Source organism: Somniosus microcephalus, chromosome 4, assembly GCF_052327205.1.
Source record: "Somniosus microcephalus isolate GS21.2 chromosome 4, FLI_Smic_1.0, whole genome shotgun sequence".
Taxonomy (NCBI): domain Eukaryota; kingdom Metazoa; phylum Chordata; class Chondrichthyes; order Squaliformes; family Somniosidae; genus Somniosus; species Somniosus microcephalus.
Genome location: NC_140990.1, coordinates 92,551,875 through 92,566,570, shown reverse-complemented (window position 1 = coordinate 92,566,570; position 14,696 = coordinate 92,551,875). Strand labels below are relative to the sequence as shown.

The window sequence follows — 14,696 nt, the reverse complement described above, 5'->3', positions numbered from 1 at the left end:
GCGCTCCCTCAGTACTGGCACCGGGAGTGTCGGCTCTGGATTATGGGGCTCGAGTCTCTGGAATGGGGCTTGAACCCATGACCTTTTGATTCAGAGGTGTGAGGACTACCAAGTGTGCCAATGCTGACACCTGAGGTGTTACTGAATCATATAGCATTGTTGAAGTGATTTAAAAAAATTATTTGTTCTTAGGATCTTGACATGGCCGCATTTATTGTTCACTCCTGGTTGCCCTAAGGGCAATAAGAGTCAAACACCTAGTGTGGGACTGGAGCCACGAGTAGGCCCAGACCTGGGAGTAGTGGCAGGTTTCCTCCCCTGTAGGCCCAGACCAGGGGGTGGTGGCAGGTTCCCTCCCCTGAAGGAAACCAGTTGGGGATAGAAACATAGAAATATAGAAAAATAGGAGCAGGAGTAGACCATTCAGCCCTTCGAGCCTGCTCCGCCATTCAATATGATCATGGCTGATCCTCTCTATCTCAATACCATATTCCCGCTCTCTCCCCATACCCCTTGATGCCTTTTGTGTCTAGAAATCTTAAATATATTCAGTGTCTTGGCCTCCACAGCCTTCTGTGGTAGTGAATTCCACAGGTTCACCACCCTCTGAGTGAAGAAATTTCTCCTCATCTCAGTCCCAAATGTCCTACCCAGTATCCTGAGACTGTGACCCCTCGTTCTAGACCCCCCAGCCAGGGGAAACATCCTCCCTGCATCCAGTCTGTCTAGCTCTTTTTATTTTATACGTTTCAATGACATCCCCTCTCATTCTTCTAAACTCGAGTGAATATAGGCCTAGTCGACCCAATCTCTCCTCATAAGATGTTTTACCTCAATTCAGAAGCTTCTCATGGTCATTTCTTCTGGTGCCAGTCCCAGAAATTAAATGAGATTTTACTGAACTTAATTTCACAACTTGCCCTGGTGGGAGTGGAACTTTCAACCGATGGGCAGCGAGTCCAGGACCGGAACCGTCATGCTAACTGTAGTGTATGTACCCGTCTACCTTTAAGAGAACTATTGTATGTAACCGTTCACCTTTAAGAGAACTATTTTAGGTGTGGCACTACTTTGTTTGGCTTCTGTATACGGTAATACCGACGGTGACCACACCAGTATATAAGTGTTGTGCCAGGAGTTATTGGGCAGATTCGCCCTGACCTTCGAATAGTAAAGTCCTGTTTTAAGTTACTCTTGGAGTCTGTGTATTAATTAACTAAACAACCCACAGACTTTACAGTGGCGACGAGTCCGATCGTACCCTGCGGCAACAATAATTCCGAAGCAGTTAACGAGCGTCGAGAAGAGGCAACCGCCCTCGTCATTCTGCTGGGAGAAAACTCGAGTCTGCAGAGCTGGAAAGGAGGAAGAATTCAGAGACAAAGACTTCCATCAGCAACAGGCACTGACTGTCCCTTCTGCCACGGTGAGGAGTGAGCCGATCAGCACGAGAAGCAAGGCGGCCACGGTGACTGTGAGTAAGGGAAAAGTAAAAAGAATAACCGGAGGATAAGGGCGGTGCACTCGACCACGGTCGAGGGGGAAAGGAGCCGGACAGAAGTCGGGCCCAAAGGCACTGAGACTGGGGCAGCGTGGAGCAAGGAAGCCGCGGTACAGACAGGCTGGGGACGCAACGGCGTCGTGAGACAGCTAGACCGCGACCGGCGAAAAAGGCCGGGCAGCGACCGAAGCCACGAAGCGCTGCGACCGGGAGCGTAGGCGCGGGAAGATATAAAAAACTCAGCCGCAGCCGGGGAGGGAAGCACCGGACTGCGAGACGGCTGGGAGAGGCGTTTGGGAGCCGAGCGAGCGGGAGAGGCAGAGCCGACCAAGGGAGACTGCGCGAGAGCCAGTCCAGTGGCTGAAACTGTTCTCCGTCAACGGGGTGTACCCAGCGCCGGTAGAGCCGAGAGAGCGGGAGAGAGACCGAGCCCGAGCAAGGGGAACTGAGCGAGAGCCAGCCCAGCGGCTGAACCTGTTCGCCGTCAACGGGGTGTACCCAGCGCCGGTTGCCTTGCCGAGAAAAGGGAAAGCACTGAAGCCGACGCGCAGGCTGTGAATCTGAAAGCCAGCGGCCGTCGCCTGTGGGGGAAAGTGTACCCCTCCCGCTAGGGAAGAAACGCGGGAAGCTGCCATTAGGCGGGGAAGAAGACAGAAGCGGGAAACCACCATTGAAGTGGGTGGGGAGAGAAGATAAGCGCGGGAAACCGCCATCTTAGAAAAAAAAAAATAAGTTAAAGAAATAATTCGGGGTGTTATCAGAAAGAGAGGAAGATGCCTAAGCGTGGTAACATCAACGATTTTAATGCTGAGGTAGAAGACTGGGCCACGTACGTGGAACGCATCGAGATCTATTGTGAGGCCAATAAAATAGAAGAAGATGACAAAGCTATAACCTTGCTAAACTCGATGGGCGCGAAGACATACGGGCTCTTGAAGCATCTACTATCACCAGCTAAACCGGCGGATCAGACTTTCGATGATATTGTGGCTGTTCTGAAGGATCACTTGAACCCCACACCGTTGATGTTGGCGGAACGATTCAAATTCTATGCGAGAACGCAACGGAAAGACGAAAGCAACGCAGAATACTTGGTCGAACTGCGTAGACTAGCGAACTACTGCCAGTTTGGAGGGAATCTGACAGAGGCATTGCGAGACAAGTTCGTGTGCGGGTTGGCAAAGGAAGGAACGCAAAAGCGACTACTCGAAGAGAACGACCTTACACTTGACAGGGCTGTCCTTATTGCAGCATCGCACGAAGCCGCAGTGAAGGGAACTGCGGAAATGCAGCTAAAGACAGCAGCACTAAGTGTGGATCAAATTACCTCAACAACAACAAAATGCTATCGCTGTGGGAAGACAACGCATGACCAGAACCAATGCTGGTTTAAGAACCAGGAATGTAGGAAATGTGGCAAACTGGGTCACATAGCTAAGGTATGCCGGTCAGGGAAGAAGACCAACAACCAAAGGACCAACAACCAAAGGAAGCCATCACAGGAAAAGTACAACAAGGTACACAAGGTGGCTGAGAAGAGTTCAGACGAACAGAATTCAGACTCAGACCCAAACGGCCAGGAGCTGGGTAGTCTGAGAATTCACAATGTGAGTAAGGAAGCTGACCTACAAACTATCTGGGTCATGCTAAAAATAGCTGGAATCCAAGTGAAAATGGAGTTGGACACTGGATCAGCTCTATCAGTCATAAATCGAAGGGATTACCACCGGCTATTCTCACATATACCCTTAAGAGATACCAAGTTCATATTGCAGACATACACGGGGCATAAAGTATACCCCATGGGAAAGATAAGAGTCAAAGTGAGAGATGGGGTAAAGAACACCCAAGAATGAACTTATACGTACTACATGAGGGAGGACCACCACTTCTAGGACGGGAGTGGATCAAGAAAATAGACATGGAATGGCACTATCTAAAAGCCATAACGAGTGAGGACTCGGTGCAGACAATCAGCTCAGATTCTGAAACGGATGACGATAAGACCAACCCAAATATGAAAGACAAGGCTGAAATGGACTTGCCGACGAAGGTTGGAAAAACGAAGGCATGCATAAAGGCTTATGCTCCAGAGAAGAACAAAGTTTCAGAACAGAACTCCACCGAACAATGACAACCTAGTTTGACAGAAAATTCTGAGCCTGTTCAAGTTACGGACATATCCATGACGGAAGAACACCGAGCTCGGACTCAAACTTATTTCAAATTACGACAACAATTAGAACAATTGAGTTACCGTCTCGTACAAGAGATGAAAACAATGAAAAAGTTCTATGACACCGAATGGGAGAATCTGGAAAGACAACAGAAGCAGCTAGCTCAAGCAGAGAGCGACCATAGAGCCATCGTGACCAATTACCGATCACATCTCCCTTATGCTGTTCAGGAGTTAGAATATTTGCAGGAAGAAGCAAATGAAGAGGAATCTTCAGGAAGCCAGGATTTTATTCCAGTTCTTCTCTACGACTCCTTACAAGCAGAGTGTGAGAAGTTGAAAGAACAGTATGAACAGGCCCAGGCTACAATTCTGGAAGGGGTTAACTCGGCAACCTCCGAAAAGCTAGTTTCAGTGGAAGCATATGAGCAACTGAAGGTTGAACATGAGCAAGAAGTCCAAAGGCTGCAGGAAATTCTTGATGAGCTCAAGGCCAAGACAGACTCATCGGTAGAAGTTCCATCCACAGATGAGAAATTAGAGGTGAAAGACATGGCAGAACATGAAAGACAAGATGTACAAGAACTCATAAAAATACTAAAGGAAACCCAAGACAAATATGGGGCGGCAATGACCGAGATTCAACAACTTGAAGAACAGATTCAACTGGGAATCCGTTCAGTGGAAGAAAAGGGAACTGTAAGAAACACAGAGACTGTAAGAATGGCCTCTGAACATGAGCTAGAGAGCATCAAGGCGCAACTTCTCCGAGCGCTGGAAGCCAAAGTACAAGAGGAAAAGAAGGTGAAAGCATTGGAGGAAAAGGTGGATGAAATGGAGAAGACTCTGACCCACAGTGTTCCCGTGGAAGAGTTAACGGTCAGCCAACTCCTTCATATGCTGAAGGACAAGACTCTACAATGGGAACAATCTGAACACGAGCTTCAATCTTCAAAGGGAAGGAGTTCGGAGCTCTCAAAAGTTATGGAAATAGCTGAGGTTGCAACACAGATTTTACAGGGATGCCAAAAGTACGCTGAATCACGTCAATGTGAACAGCAGAATGTTGAAACAGCTGCTCCAGTAGAAGGATTGAATAGCCTGATCAATCAATCCCCGAGGGAAGGGGAAGTGTTGAAATCACAAACGAGGTCATTAGTGAAGGATTTGCAGGAAACCCAGGAAGAGCGGGATGAATATGAACGCATGAAGAAGTCTCTTCAGGAAAGATGTCTAGGGAGGGAACAACAGTCGGCTAACGTCCAGTTGGGTACGGAAGAAGTAGCAGGCCCTCTCGCTAGACTAGCTCAGGACGACACCGAATATTACCATGGCCTGTTGAGTGACACGGAATATTACGATGACTTGGTCTGCCCAGCTTGTGATGAAAACTCCCAAAGTGCAGAAATCAGGATGAAGCACTTAAAGTCTAAGGAACATAGGGAGATGGTGGCGCTACAGCTGGCAGCGGATAAGGGAGCCCCGAGAGTCTCCAAGAAGCAGAAAAGAAAAAGACGAAGCAGAAGACGATAACCATCTAAATCATTATCACTTCTATCAGATCATGCACGTGGGCCCCACGAAGGGGGCCAAATCAGTTGGAAAGTAGGAAAAATTACCAAGGCAGTCCAGCTGTTTGTAAAAGTCAGCACTGCTGGTTCAGCAGGACGGAAGTTCAAGCTGTTAAGCCAAGGGAAAGACTATTGGATGAGTCACGCTAGAAATGTGAACCGGCTACACCACAGAGATGTTGTTCGGACCGAGTCAAGACCAGAGACTGAATCTGTGAACTGTTCCCGCAGAGACTGAATCTGTGAACTGTTTCCCGCAGAGACTATATCTGTGAATTGTTTTACATGAAGTTGATTATATGTTATGTTTAATGGGGAATAAGTATGTTGTAAGCTAAAAAGGGAGGATTGTAGTGTATGTACCCGTCTACCTTTAAGAGAACTATTGTATGTAACCGTTCACCTTTAAGAGAACTATTTTAGGTGTGGCACTACTTTATTTGGCTTCTGTATACGGTAATACCGACGGTGACCACACCAGTATATAAGTGTTGTGCCAGGAGTTATTGGGCAGATTCGCCCTGACCTTCGAATAGTAAAGTCCTGTTTTAAGTTACTCTTGGAGTCTGTGTATTAATTAACTAAACAACCCACAGACTTTACACTAACCATACCCGATGTCGAAAAAGTCAACCAAGAACATTACTTTAAATTAAATTGGGAGAGTAGGGCAAAGGGACACAGGCTCAAACTAGTAAAAGGCAACTTTAGGACCGATGTCAGTCAGCTCTTCCGGGCGAGCGAGACTTGGCATGGACTCCCGGTTAAAATAGGGGAGGCGAGAAACCAGGGGGGAGAAATTCAGTGGAGCCGCAAATGGGGCGCCCAGCTCGCCTGGGCGCCGGAATTACCGCTGCGATCGGAGCAGTTGCGCCCACCGGAAATTCATCTTGAACGCCCCAAGAGGGACTCGGGGTGCTGCTCGAGGCGCCCCGTGTCCCTCTTAGGGCGCTGAAACTGAATATCGCAGCGCAAAGTGCTGCCGCGCCACACGCTGCGGCACGGCGCGCTGCGGTACTGCAGGCCTTCCTGCCCTTCTTAATGGGGAGGGGCCTGTACCAGCGCGATGAGCGATTGCGAGTGCCGGCATAAGAGCCCGGCACCAAGGAGAAGTGCCGGGTCCTTGGGACACAGCCGGCACTGCCCGGGGGGGGCATCAGGAAGCCGGGGACGGAGGTGCTGGCAGGCAGCCACTGAAAAAAATGGCTGCCTCGCACCTCCACCTTAATTTGCGCCACTGCCACCACAGGTAGGCCCCGTGAACTTTGCGACCGGCGTTACAGAGGCGGGCGCTAACAAATATCGCGATCGGGGCAGTAGCGGGGCGCTGCGCACACCGATGACGTCATCGGTGGCAGCGCAGCGCAACAGGCTAACGCTGCCATTAGCGCCCCGCTAAATATCGTGGGAGGCGTGGCCAGTGGCGCTAAAGCTAACTGGTGGCGCAGCCCACCGAATTTCTAGGCCCAGGAATCATTATCATAGCAGTTGGATGTGTGTGCTGTGAGGAGGATGCAGAGAAACTCCAGTATGATTTGGACAGGTTTGTTAAGTATGTGTATTGTATTGAACAATTAACACAAAGACTTAAACGTATAACTCAAACAGGTCTTTACTGGTTGGAGGTAGGGACTATACGTAGGTCTTTACTTCATGCCCACAGGCGGGAACTGAGGGGAGATCAGTACCCACAGTACTATTTATACCCCTATGGCCAGGAGTGGTACTGCGTATCACTACGCCCTACAAGTAGTGCAGTCCTGTCCATAGGTTTAAAGTAGCACACATATTACAGACACAACATTCCTCCCTTCTTAGCTTTACAGTCATCTCCCCATTTAACATAACGTAATAACATATATACATATATAACTTCAGGTTTACATAACAGAATAACATAGATACATAGATAACTTCATGTCAAAACAGATCACAGATTCAGTCTCTGCGGAAAACAGTTCACAGATTCAATCTCTGCGGAAAATAGTTCACAGATTCAGTCTCTGTGGTGTAGTCGGTTCACGTTGCTGGAGTGACTCATTCAATAGTCCCTCCATGGATTTAACAGCTTGAACTTCCGAACTGATTTGGCTCCGTTCGGAGGGACCACGTGTGTGATCTGGTAGGGGTGATAATGGTTCAGATGGTTATCATCTTCTGCTTCGTCTTTTCCTTTTCTGCTTCTTAGAGACTCTCTGGGCTCCCCTGTCAGCTGCCAGCTGTAGCGCCACCATCTCCCTATGTTCCTTAGACTTTAAGTGATTCATCCTGATTTCTGCACTTTGGGAGTTTTCATCACAAGCTGGGCAGACCAGGTCACTATAATATTCAGTGTCACTCAATAGGTCATGGTAATATTCGGTGTCGTCCTGATCTAGGCCAGCGAGAGGGTCTTCTATTTCCTCCATACCCAGCTGGGCGTTAGCCAGCTTTTGTTCCAAGTCCAGACATCTTTTCTGAAGAGACTTCTTCATGCGTACCTCTTCATCCAGCTTTTTCTGGGCTTTCAGCAAGTCGTTTACTAATGACCTCATTTGAGATTTTACTACTTCAACTTCTTTTGGAGATTGATTGATCGGACTATTCAATCCCTCTACCGGAGCAGCTGTTTCAGCGGTCTGTTGTTCTACGTTGACGTGAGTCAGCGTACTTTTGGCATCCAAGGGCTGCTCTGTTGCAGTCATCTCAGTCTGTGTTGCCACCTCCGCTCTTCCAATAACCTTTGAGAGCTCCGAACCCCTTTCGTTTGAATATTGAAGTTCGTGTTCAAGTTTTTCCCATTTCAGAGTCCTGTCCTTCAGCATATGCAGGAGTTGGCTGACCGTTAACTCCTCTGACATCAGACGTTTTGTGTGCTCCTGCTCCATTTGCTCCAGCAGCTGCTTCTGTTGTCTTTCCAGATGTTCCCACTCTATATCAAAGAACTCTTTCGTTGCATTCATCTCTTGCTCAAAACGGCGAATCATTTGTTCTAATTGCTGTTGCAGTTTGAAATGGAGTTGAGTTCGAGCCCGGTGTCCCTCAGAAATGTGCATGTCAGTAGACTGGACGGACTCAGAATTCTCTATCTCAGTGGAATTCTGTGCTGAAACTTTGTCTTTTGCACACGGGTTGGTCTTACCATCATCAGTTCCAGAGTCTGGGTTGATTATGTTCACCGAGTTCTCACTCATTATTGTTTGTAGGAAATGCCAGTCGATATTCATTTTCCTAATCCACTCCCGTCCTAGTAGTGGAGGACCTCCTTCAGATAGCACATATAAGTCCATTATTTGACTTTCTTCGCCCTTGTGGACCACTGTGACCTCAATTTTCCCAATGGGGTACACTCTTTGCCCCGTGTATGTTTTCAATATGAGCTCCGTATCCTGTAGGGGAATACGTTGGAATAACCTTCCATAATCTTTCTTATTTATGACCGTCAATGCCGATCCAGTGTCCAATTCCAGTTTTACTTGGACTCCTTCTATCTGAAGAGTGACCCAAATTGTCTGGAGGTCTGCACCCTTACCAACGTTGAGTACCCTTAAGCTAGCCAGTTCAATACTGCTTAAGCCAGCCAGTTCATTACTGCTAGCGTCTGAATCGGACTCCTGTTCGGCCACCTTGTGTACTTTTGCGTATTTTCCTTGCGGTGACTTCTTGTTGCTGGTCTTCTTCCCTGACCTGCATACTCTAGCTATGTGTCCAAGCCTACCACAAGTTCTACATTCTTGGTTTTTAAACCAACACTGGTTCTGATCATGCGTTGTCTTTCCACAACGATAACATTTGCCAGAACTCACACCCAATTTGTGTGCACTGAGCTCCGGTGACCGTAGCTGCATTACTGCCGTGCCTCTCGCTGCGGCTTCGTGTGCTGCTGCCATAGTGACCGCCTTCTCAAGCGTCAGCTCATTCTCCTCGAGCAGTCGCCTTTGTGTATCCTGTTTAAATAAACCACACACAAATTTGTCTCGTAGTGCATCTGTCAGTCCCGTTCCAAACTGGCAATATTTTGCTAATTTACGCAATTCCAGCAAATATTCAGCATTGCTTTCGTGCTGTAGCTGCCTTCTGTCGTAAAATTTAAATTGTTCCGCTAGCATCAGCGGCGTGGGGTTTAGATGATCTTTCAGGACAGTAACAATCTCATTGAACATCTTATCCGCCGGTTCATCTGGTGATAACAGGTATTTCAATTGCCCGTATGTCTTCGCACCCATTAAATTTAATAATGTTAGAGCTTTATCTTGGTCACGAATTTTATTGGCCTTACAATAATTTTTTACTCTTTCAACATATATGGCCCAATCTTCGAGGTCACTATCAAAGGTACTAATATTCCCGTGTTTAGGCATTGTAGATTTGCAATTTCTCAGATTTTATTTTCTTTACTTGTTATCCAAGATGGCGGCTTCCCGCTCTTGCCGTCGTCCTCTGCCCACAAAATGGCGGTTTTCCCGTGCTTGGCGGTCTTCACCCGTCCCCCGACGCCGTCTCCCTTCAGCCCCGAGTGCGGCCCTTATCTCCGCCGCGATCGATGGCCCGCGCTTTTCACCGCGGCTCTCGCGCCTTCAGTGTCTGCCGACGCTGCGCCTTTCAGCCCGAGTGCGGCCCTTATCAGGGATTGCGATCGATGGCCCTTATCTCCCGATCGCGATCGCCCTTGTATCTCCGACTTCCCCCAGCCCTGTCTTTGCAGCCAACGCTGCTCGGCTTACCCACCACCGAGTTTGAAAAAGAAGCTGCAGGATGTCTTCTGTCCTCCAGTTTTCAGTCGCTGATGGAGGCTTCAGGGTCCTAATGCCTGCCGCTTCCAGTGGGGTGGTGCGGTTTGAAACCTCTCTTCAACGTCCTGTCTGTGGACGAAGCCGCCGTGGAATAACTGCCGCAGGGTAAGAATCTGACTCGTCGCCAGTGTTAAGTACGTGTATTGTATTGAACAATTAACACAAAGACTTAAACGTATAACTCAAACAGGTCTTTACTGGTTGGAGGTAGGGACTACACATAGGTCTTTACTTCATGCCCACAGGCGGGAACTGAGGGGAGATCAGTACCCACAGTACTATTTATACCCCTATGGCCAGGAGTGGTACTGCGTATCACTACGCCCTACAAGTAGTGCAGTCCTGTCCATAGGTTTAAAGTAGCACACATATTATATACACAAGGTTGGGTGATTGGGCAGAAGCATGGCAGATGCAGTATAATGTGGATAAATGCGAGGTTATCCACTTTGGTGGCAAAAACAGGAAGGCAGATTATTATCTAAACGGCAATAGATTGGGAAAAGGGGAAGTGCAACGAGGCTGGGTGTCCTTGTGCACCAGTCGCTGAAGGTAAACATGCAGGTACAGCAGGCGGCTAAGAAGGCAAATGGTATGTTGGCCTTCCTAGCGAGAGGATTCGAGTACAGGAGCAAGGATGCCTTGCTGCAGTTGTACAGGGCCTTGGTGAGACCACACCTTGAGTATTGTGTGCAGTTTTGGTCGCCTTATCTGAGGAAGGATGTTCTTGCCATGGAGGGAGTGCAGCGAAGATTCACCAGACTGATACCTGGGATGGCAGGAATGACGTATGAGGAGAGATTGGGTCGATTGGGCTTGTATTCGCTAGAGTTTAGACGAATGAGAGGGGATCTCATTGAAACTTATAAAATTCTAACAGGACTAGACAGACTAGATGCAGGAAGGATGTTCCCGATGGCGGGGGAGTCCAGAACCAGGGGTCACAGTTTAAGGATAAGGGGTAAGCCATTTAGGACCGAGATGAGGAAGAATTTCTTCACCCAGAGAGTGGGGAACCTGTGGAATTCTCTACCACAGAAGGCAGTTGAGGCCAATTCATTAAATATATTCAAGAAGGAGTTAGATATATTTCTTAAGGCTAAAGCGATCAAGGGATATGGGGAGAAGGCAGGGACAGGGTACTGAATTTGGATGATCAGCCATGATCACATTAAATGGCGGAGCAGGCTCGAGGGGCCAAATGGCCTACTCCTGCTCCTATCTTCTATGTTTCTATGGATGTGGCATTGGGGAGGGGCCTAGGATCTGTCGGTTTGCCTATGGATGGATGAATTAAGTTGGGCCGAATGGCCTCCCTCTGCCATAATTATCTTCTGAGCTTGTGAACCAAAGGTTATAGTTGCAGAGAAGGGGCTCGACCAACTGGGGTTCTGATGAAGCCCCCTCACCCAGTCCCCCTTCAGAGACCTCCATCCCTCCCTGCCTGGGGCTGGCTTTGACCCCAGGTGCCTGGGGTGGAAGGTCAGCGAGTCGGCAATGGATGGACCGATGGGATTTGTGCTGCTCTTCCGTTGCAGGTTCAACTCTTTCCTCCTGTACTTCGGATACCCGCGGTCCAGCGTTCGCAAGATGACCGTCGGCAAGTTCTGTAAACTGATCAGCGACTTCGCCCTGGAGTATCACACGACCCGGGCCCAGATCCTGCAGCAGAAGGAGAGGCAGGAGAGGGAGAAGGAGAGACGACAGTCAGAGGTCAGTCACAGTGTGTGGCGGAATGGGTGCAAGATGTGGGAATGGAGAGGGGGAGAGGCAGACAGACAAAGAGAGAGAGAGTGACAGAGAGGGGACTTTTCAAAAGAAAGACTTGCATTTATATAGCGCCTTTCATGACCATCATACATCACAAAGCGCTTTACACTCAATTAAGTACTTTTTGGAGTGTAGTCACTGTTGTAATGTGGGAAATGCAGCAGTCAATTTTCACACAGCAAGCTCCCACGAACAGCAATGTGATAAATATTGGCCAGGACACCAGGGATAACTCTCACCTGCTCTTCTTTGAAATTGTGCCATTGGAACTTTTATGTCCACCTGATAGAGCAGACGGGGCCTCGGTTTAAAGTCTCATCAGAAAGACGGCACCTCCGACAGTGCGGCACTCCCTCAGCACTGCATTAGAGTGTCAGCCGAGATCTTTGCGCTCAGGTCTCATACAGTGGGATTTGAACCCTCAACCTTCACTGACTCAGAGGCGAGAGTGTTACCCACTGAGCCACTGGCTGACACTCCCTAAAACAAGAGGGTTGGGAGGTTAAAGTGTTCAAAAGCTGAATCCTGACTCCAACCCGCTCACTTCCAGTTTTACCGGAGACAGGACAGGGTTGCGGGCAGCCAACCCACTCCAGGAGGCGGACTGGCATTTTAAATATTAAAATGAGGCTGGCAGGCCTCATGGTGATCCACCATTTCAAATTTACCTCTGGCTGGTCGGCTTTCCCAGGCTTCGGGGAAGCCGCAAGCTGAGGGGAGGCGAGGACTGCTGGATCCAGGAGGCGAGTGCATTTCCACTTACCTGGTGGATCTAGTGTCCCTGCCTAAACCATCCCCCTGCAATCGGACACAACCCCAACTCTTCCGATCTCCCCCCGACCACATCCGCCACCCCGAGGCCTCCGATCTCCCCACTCGAGGAATCCGATCTCACCCCGACCTCCGCCGCGCCCCCCCCGCCTCGAGGCATCCGATCTCCCCACGACTTTCCACATCAGGCCTCCGAACCTCCACCCCCGACCTCCTCCCCGAAGGCGCTGGGACCCCCCTCCGCTCCCCACTCTGGCCTACGACCTCCCCACGATCGCCTGCCCAGCTTCCCCCTTCTAGCCCCAATCCTCCTCCAGCTGGGAGTGTTTGATGGGACAGTGTAGAGGGAGCTTTACTCTGTATCTAACCTGTTCTGTACCTGCCCTGGGAGTGTTTGATGGGACAGTGTAAAGGGAGCTTTACTCTGCATCGAACCCATGCTGTACCTGCCCTGGGAGTGTTTGTTGGGACAGTTCAGAGGGAGCATTACTCTGTATCTAACCCGTGCTGTACCTGCCCTGGGAGTGTTTGATGGGACAGTGTAGAGGGAGCCTTACTCTGTATCTAACCCATGCTGTACCTACCCTGGGTGTGTTTGATGGGAAAGTGTAGAGAGAGCTTTACTCTGTACCTAACCCGTGCTGTCCCTGGCCTGGGAGTGTTTGATGGGACAGTGTAGAGGGAGCTTTACTCTGTACCTAACCCGTGCTGTCCCTGGCCTGGGAGTGTTTGATGGGACACTGTAGAGGGAGCTTTACTCTGTATCTAACCCGTGCTGTACCTGTCCTGGGAGTGTTTGATGGGACAGTGTAGAGGGAGCTTTACTCTGTATCTAACCCGTGCTGTTCCTGCCCTGGAGTGTTTGACGGGACAGTGTAGAGTGAGCATCACTCTGTATCTATCCCGTGCTGTATCTGCCCTGGGGATGTTTGATGGGACAGTGTAGAGGGAGCTTTACTCTGTATCTAAACCATGCTGTACCTGCCCTGGGAGTGTTTGATCGGACAGTGTAGAGGGAGCTTTACTCTGTATCTAACCCGTGCTGTACCTGCCCTGGGAGTGTTTGATCGGACAGTGTAGAGGGAGCTTTACTCTGTATCTAACCCGTGCTGTACCTGCCCTGGGAATGTTTGATGGAACAGTGCAGAGGGAGCTTTACTCTGTATCTAACCCGTGCTGTACCTGCCCTGGGTGTGCTTGATTAGACAGTGGAAGCTTTACTCTGTATCTAACCCGTGCTGTACCTGCCCTGGGAGTGTTTGATGGGACAGTGTAGAGGGAGCTTTACTCTGTATCTAACCCGTGCTGTCCCTGCCCTGGGAGTGTTTGGTGGGACACTGTAGAGGGACATTATTGCGAATCTAACCCATGCTGTACCTCCCCTGAGAGTGTTTGTTGGGACAGTGTAGAGGGAGCTTTACTTTGTATCTAACCTGTTCTGTTCCTGTCCTGGGAGTGTTGATGGGACAGTGTTGAGGGAGCTTTACTCTATATTCTAACCCGTGCTGTACCTGCCCTGGGAGTGTTTGTTGGGACAGTGTAGAGAGAGCTTTACTCTGTATCTAACCCATGCTGTACCTGCCCTGGGAGTGTTTGATGGGACAGTATCGAGGGAGCTTTACTCTGTATCTAACCCATGCTGTACCTGCCCTGCTCTACCGATGAGTATGGCTAACACTGTGACTGAGAGAGTAACGCCCCTCTCTCCCTGTATTCTCAGGATTGTCAGCGGGCCTCAGGTGCCGATTCCCCGCTGAATGTTGCCGCGGTGATCAGGAGCATGTATCCCGACGTGTCCAGCCAGCACGAGCACATGAAGGTGATCCTGAACACGCCGGAGAGGACCCGGAGGTACGACTCTAGCCTGCCACGGACACGCAGCAAGAAACCAGAGAGCACGGGTGAGAGGGCCGGCCGGGGGTGGGTGGGTCGTGCTGAGTCGGAAGAGGTGGGATCAGAACAGGCACCCCAGGGAACAGCGGATCAGAACAGGGACCCTGGGGGGAGGGAATCGGAACCGGGGGATATGAACCGGGACCCTGGGGGAGGGAGGGATCAGAAGAGGGACACTGGCGGAGGGGAATCGGAACAGGAACTCTTGGGAAAGGGGGGATTGGAACATGGTCCCCGGGGGG

At 49.7% G+C, this 14,696-nt stretch overlaps 1 protein-coding gene across 1 annotated transcript in view; it reads left to right on the top strand.

Annotated features, from left to right (window-relative positions):
- The window catches only part of LOC147119514 (FH1/FH2 domain-containing protein 3-like), a 659,765-nt gene that overhangs the window by 634,980 nt on the left and 10,089 nt on the right, over positions 1 to 14,696 (top strand). The window contains exons 7-8 of the mRNA XM_085984112.1: positions 11,559 to 11,733; positions 14,282 to 14,462. Of these exons, the coding sequence (XP_085840238.1) occupies positions 11,559 to 11,733; positions 14,282 to 14,462 (356 nt within the window). The remainder of the gene's footprint in view (positions 1 to 11,558; positions 11,734 to 14,281; positions 14,463 to 14,696) is intronic.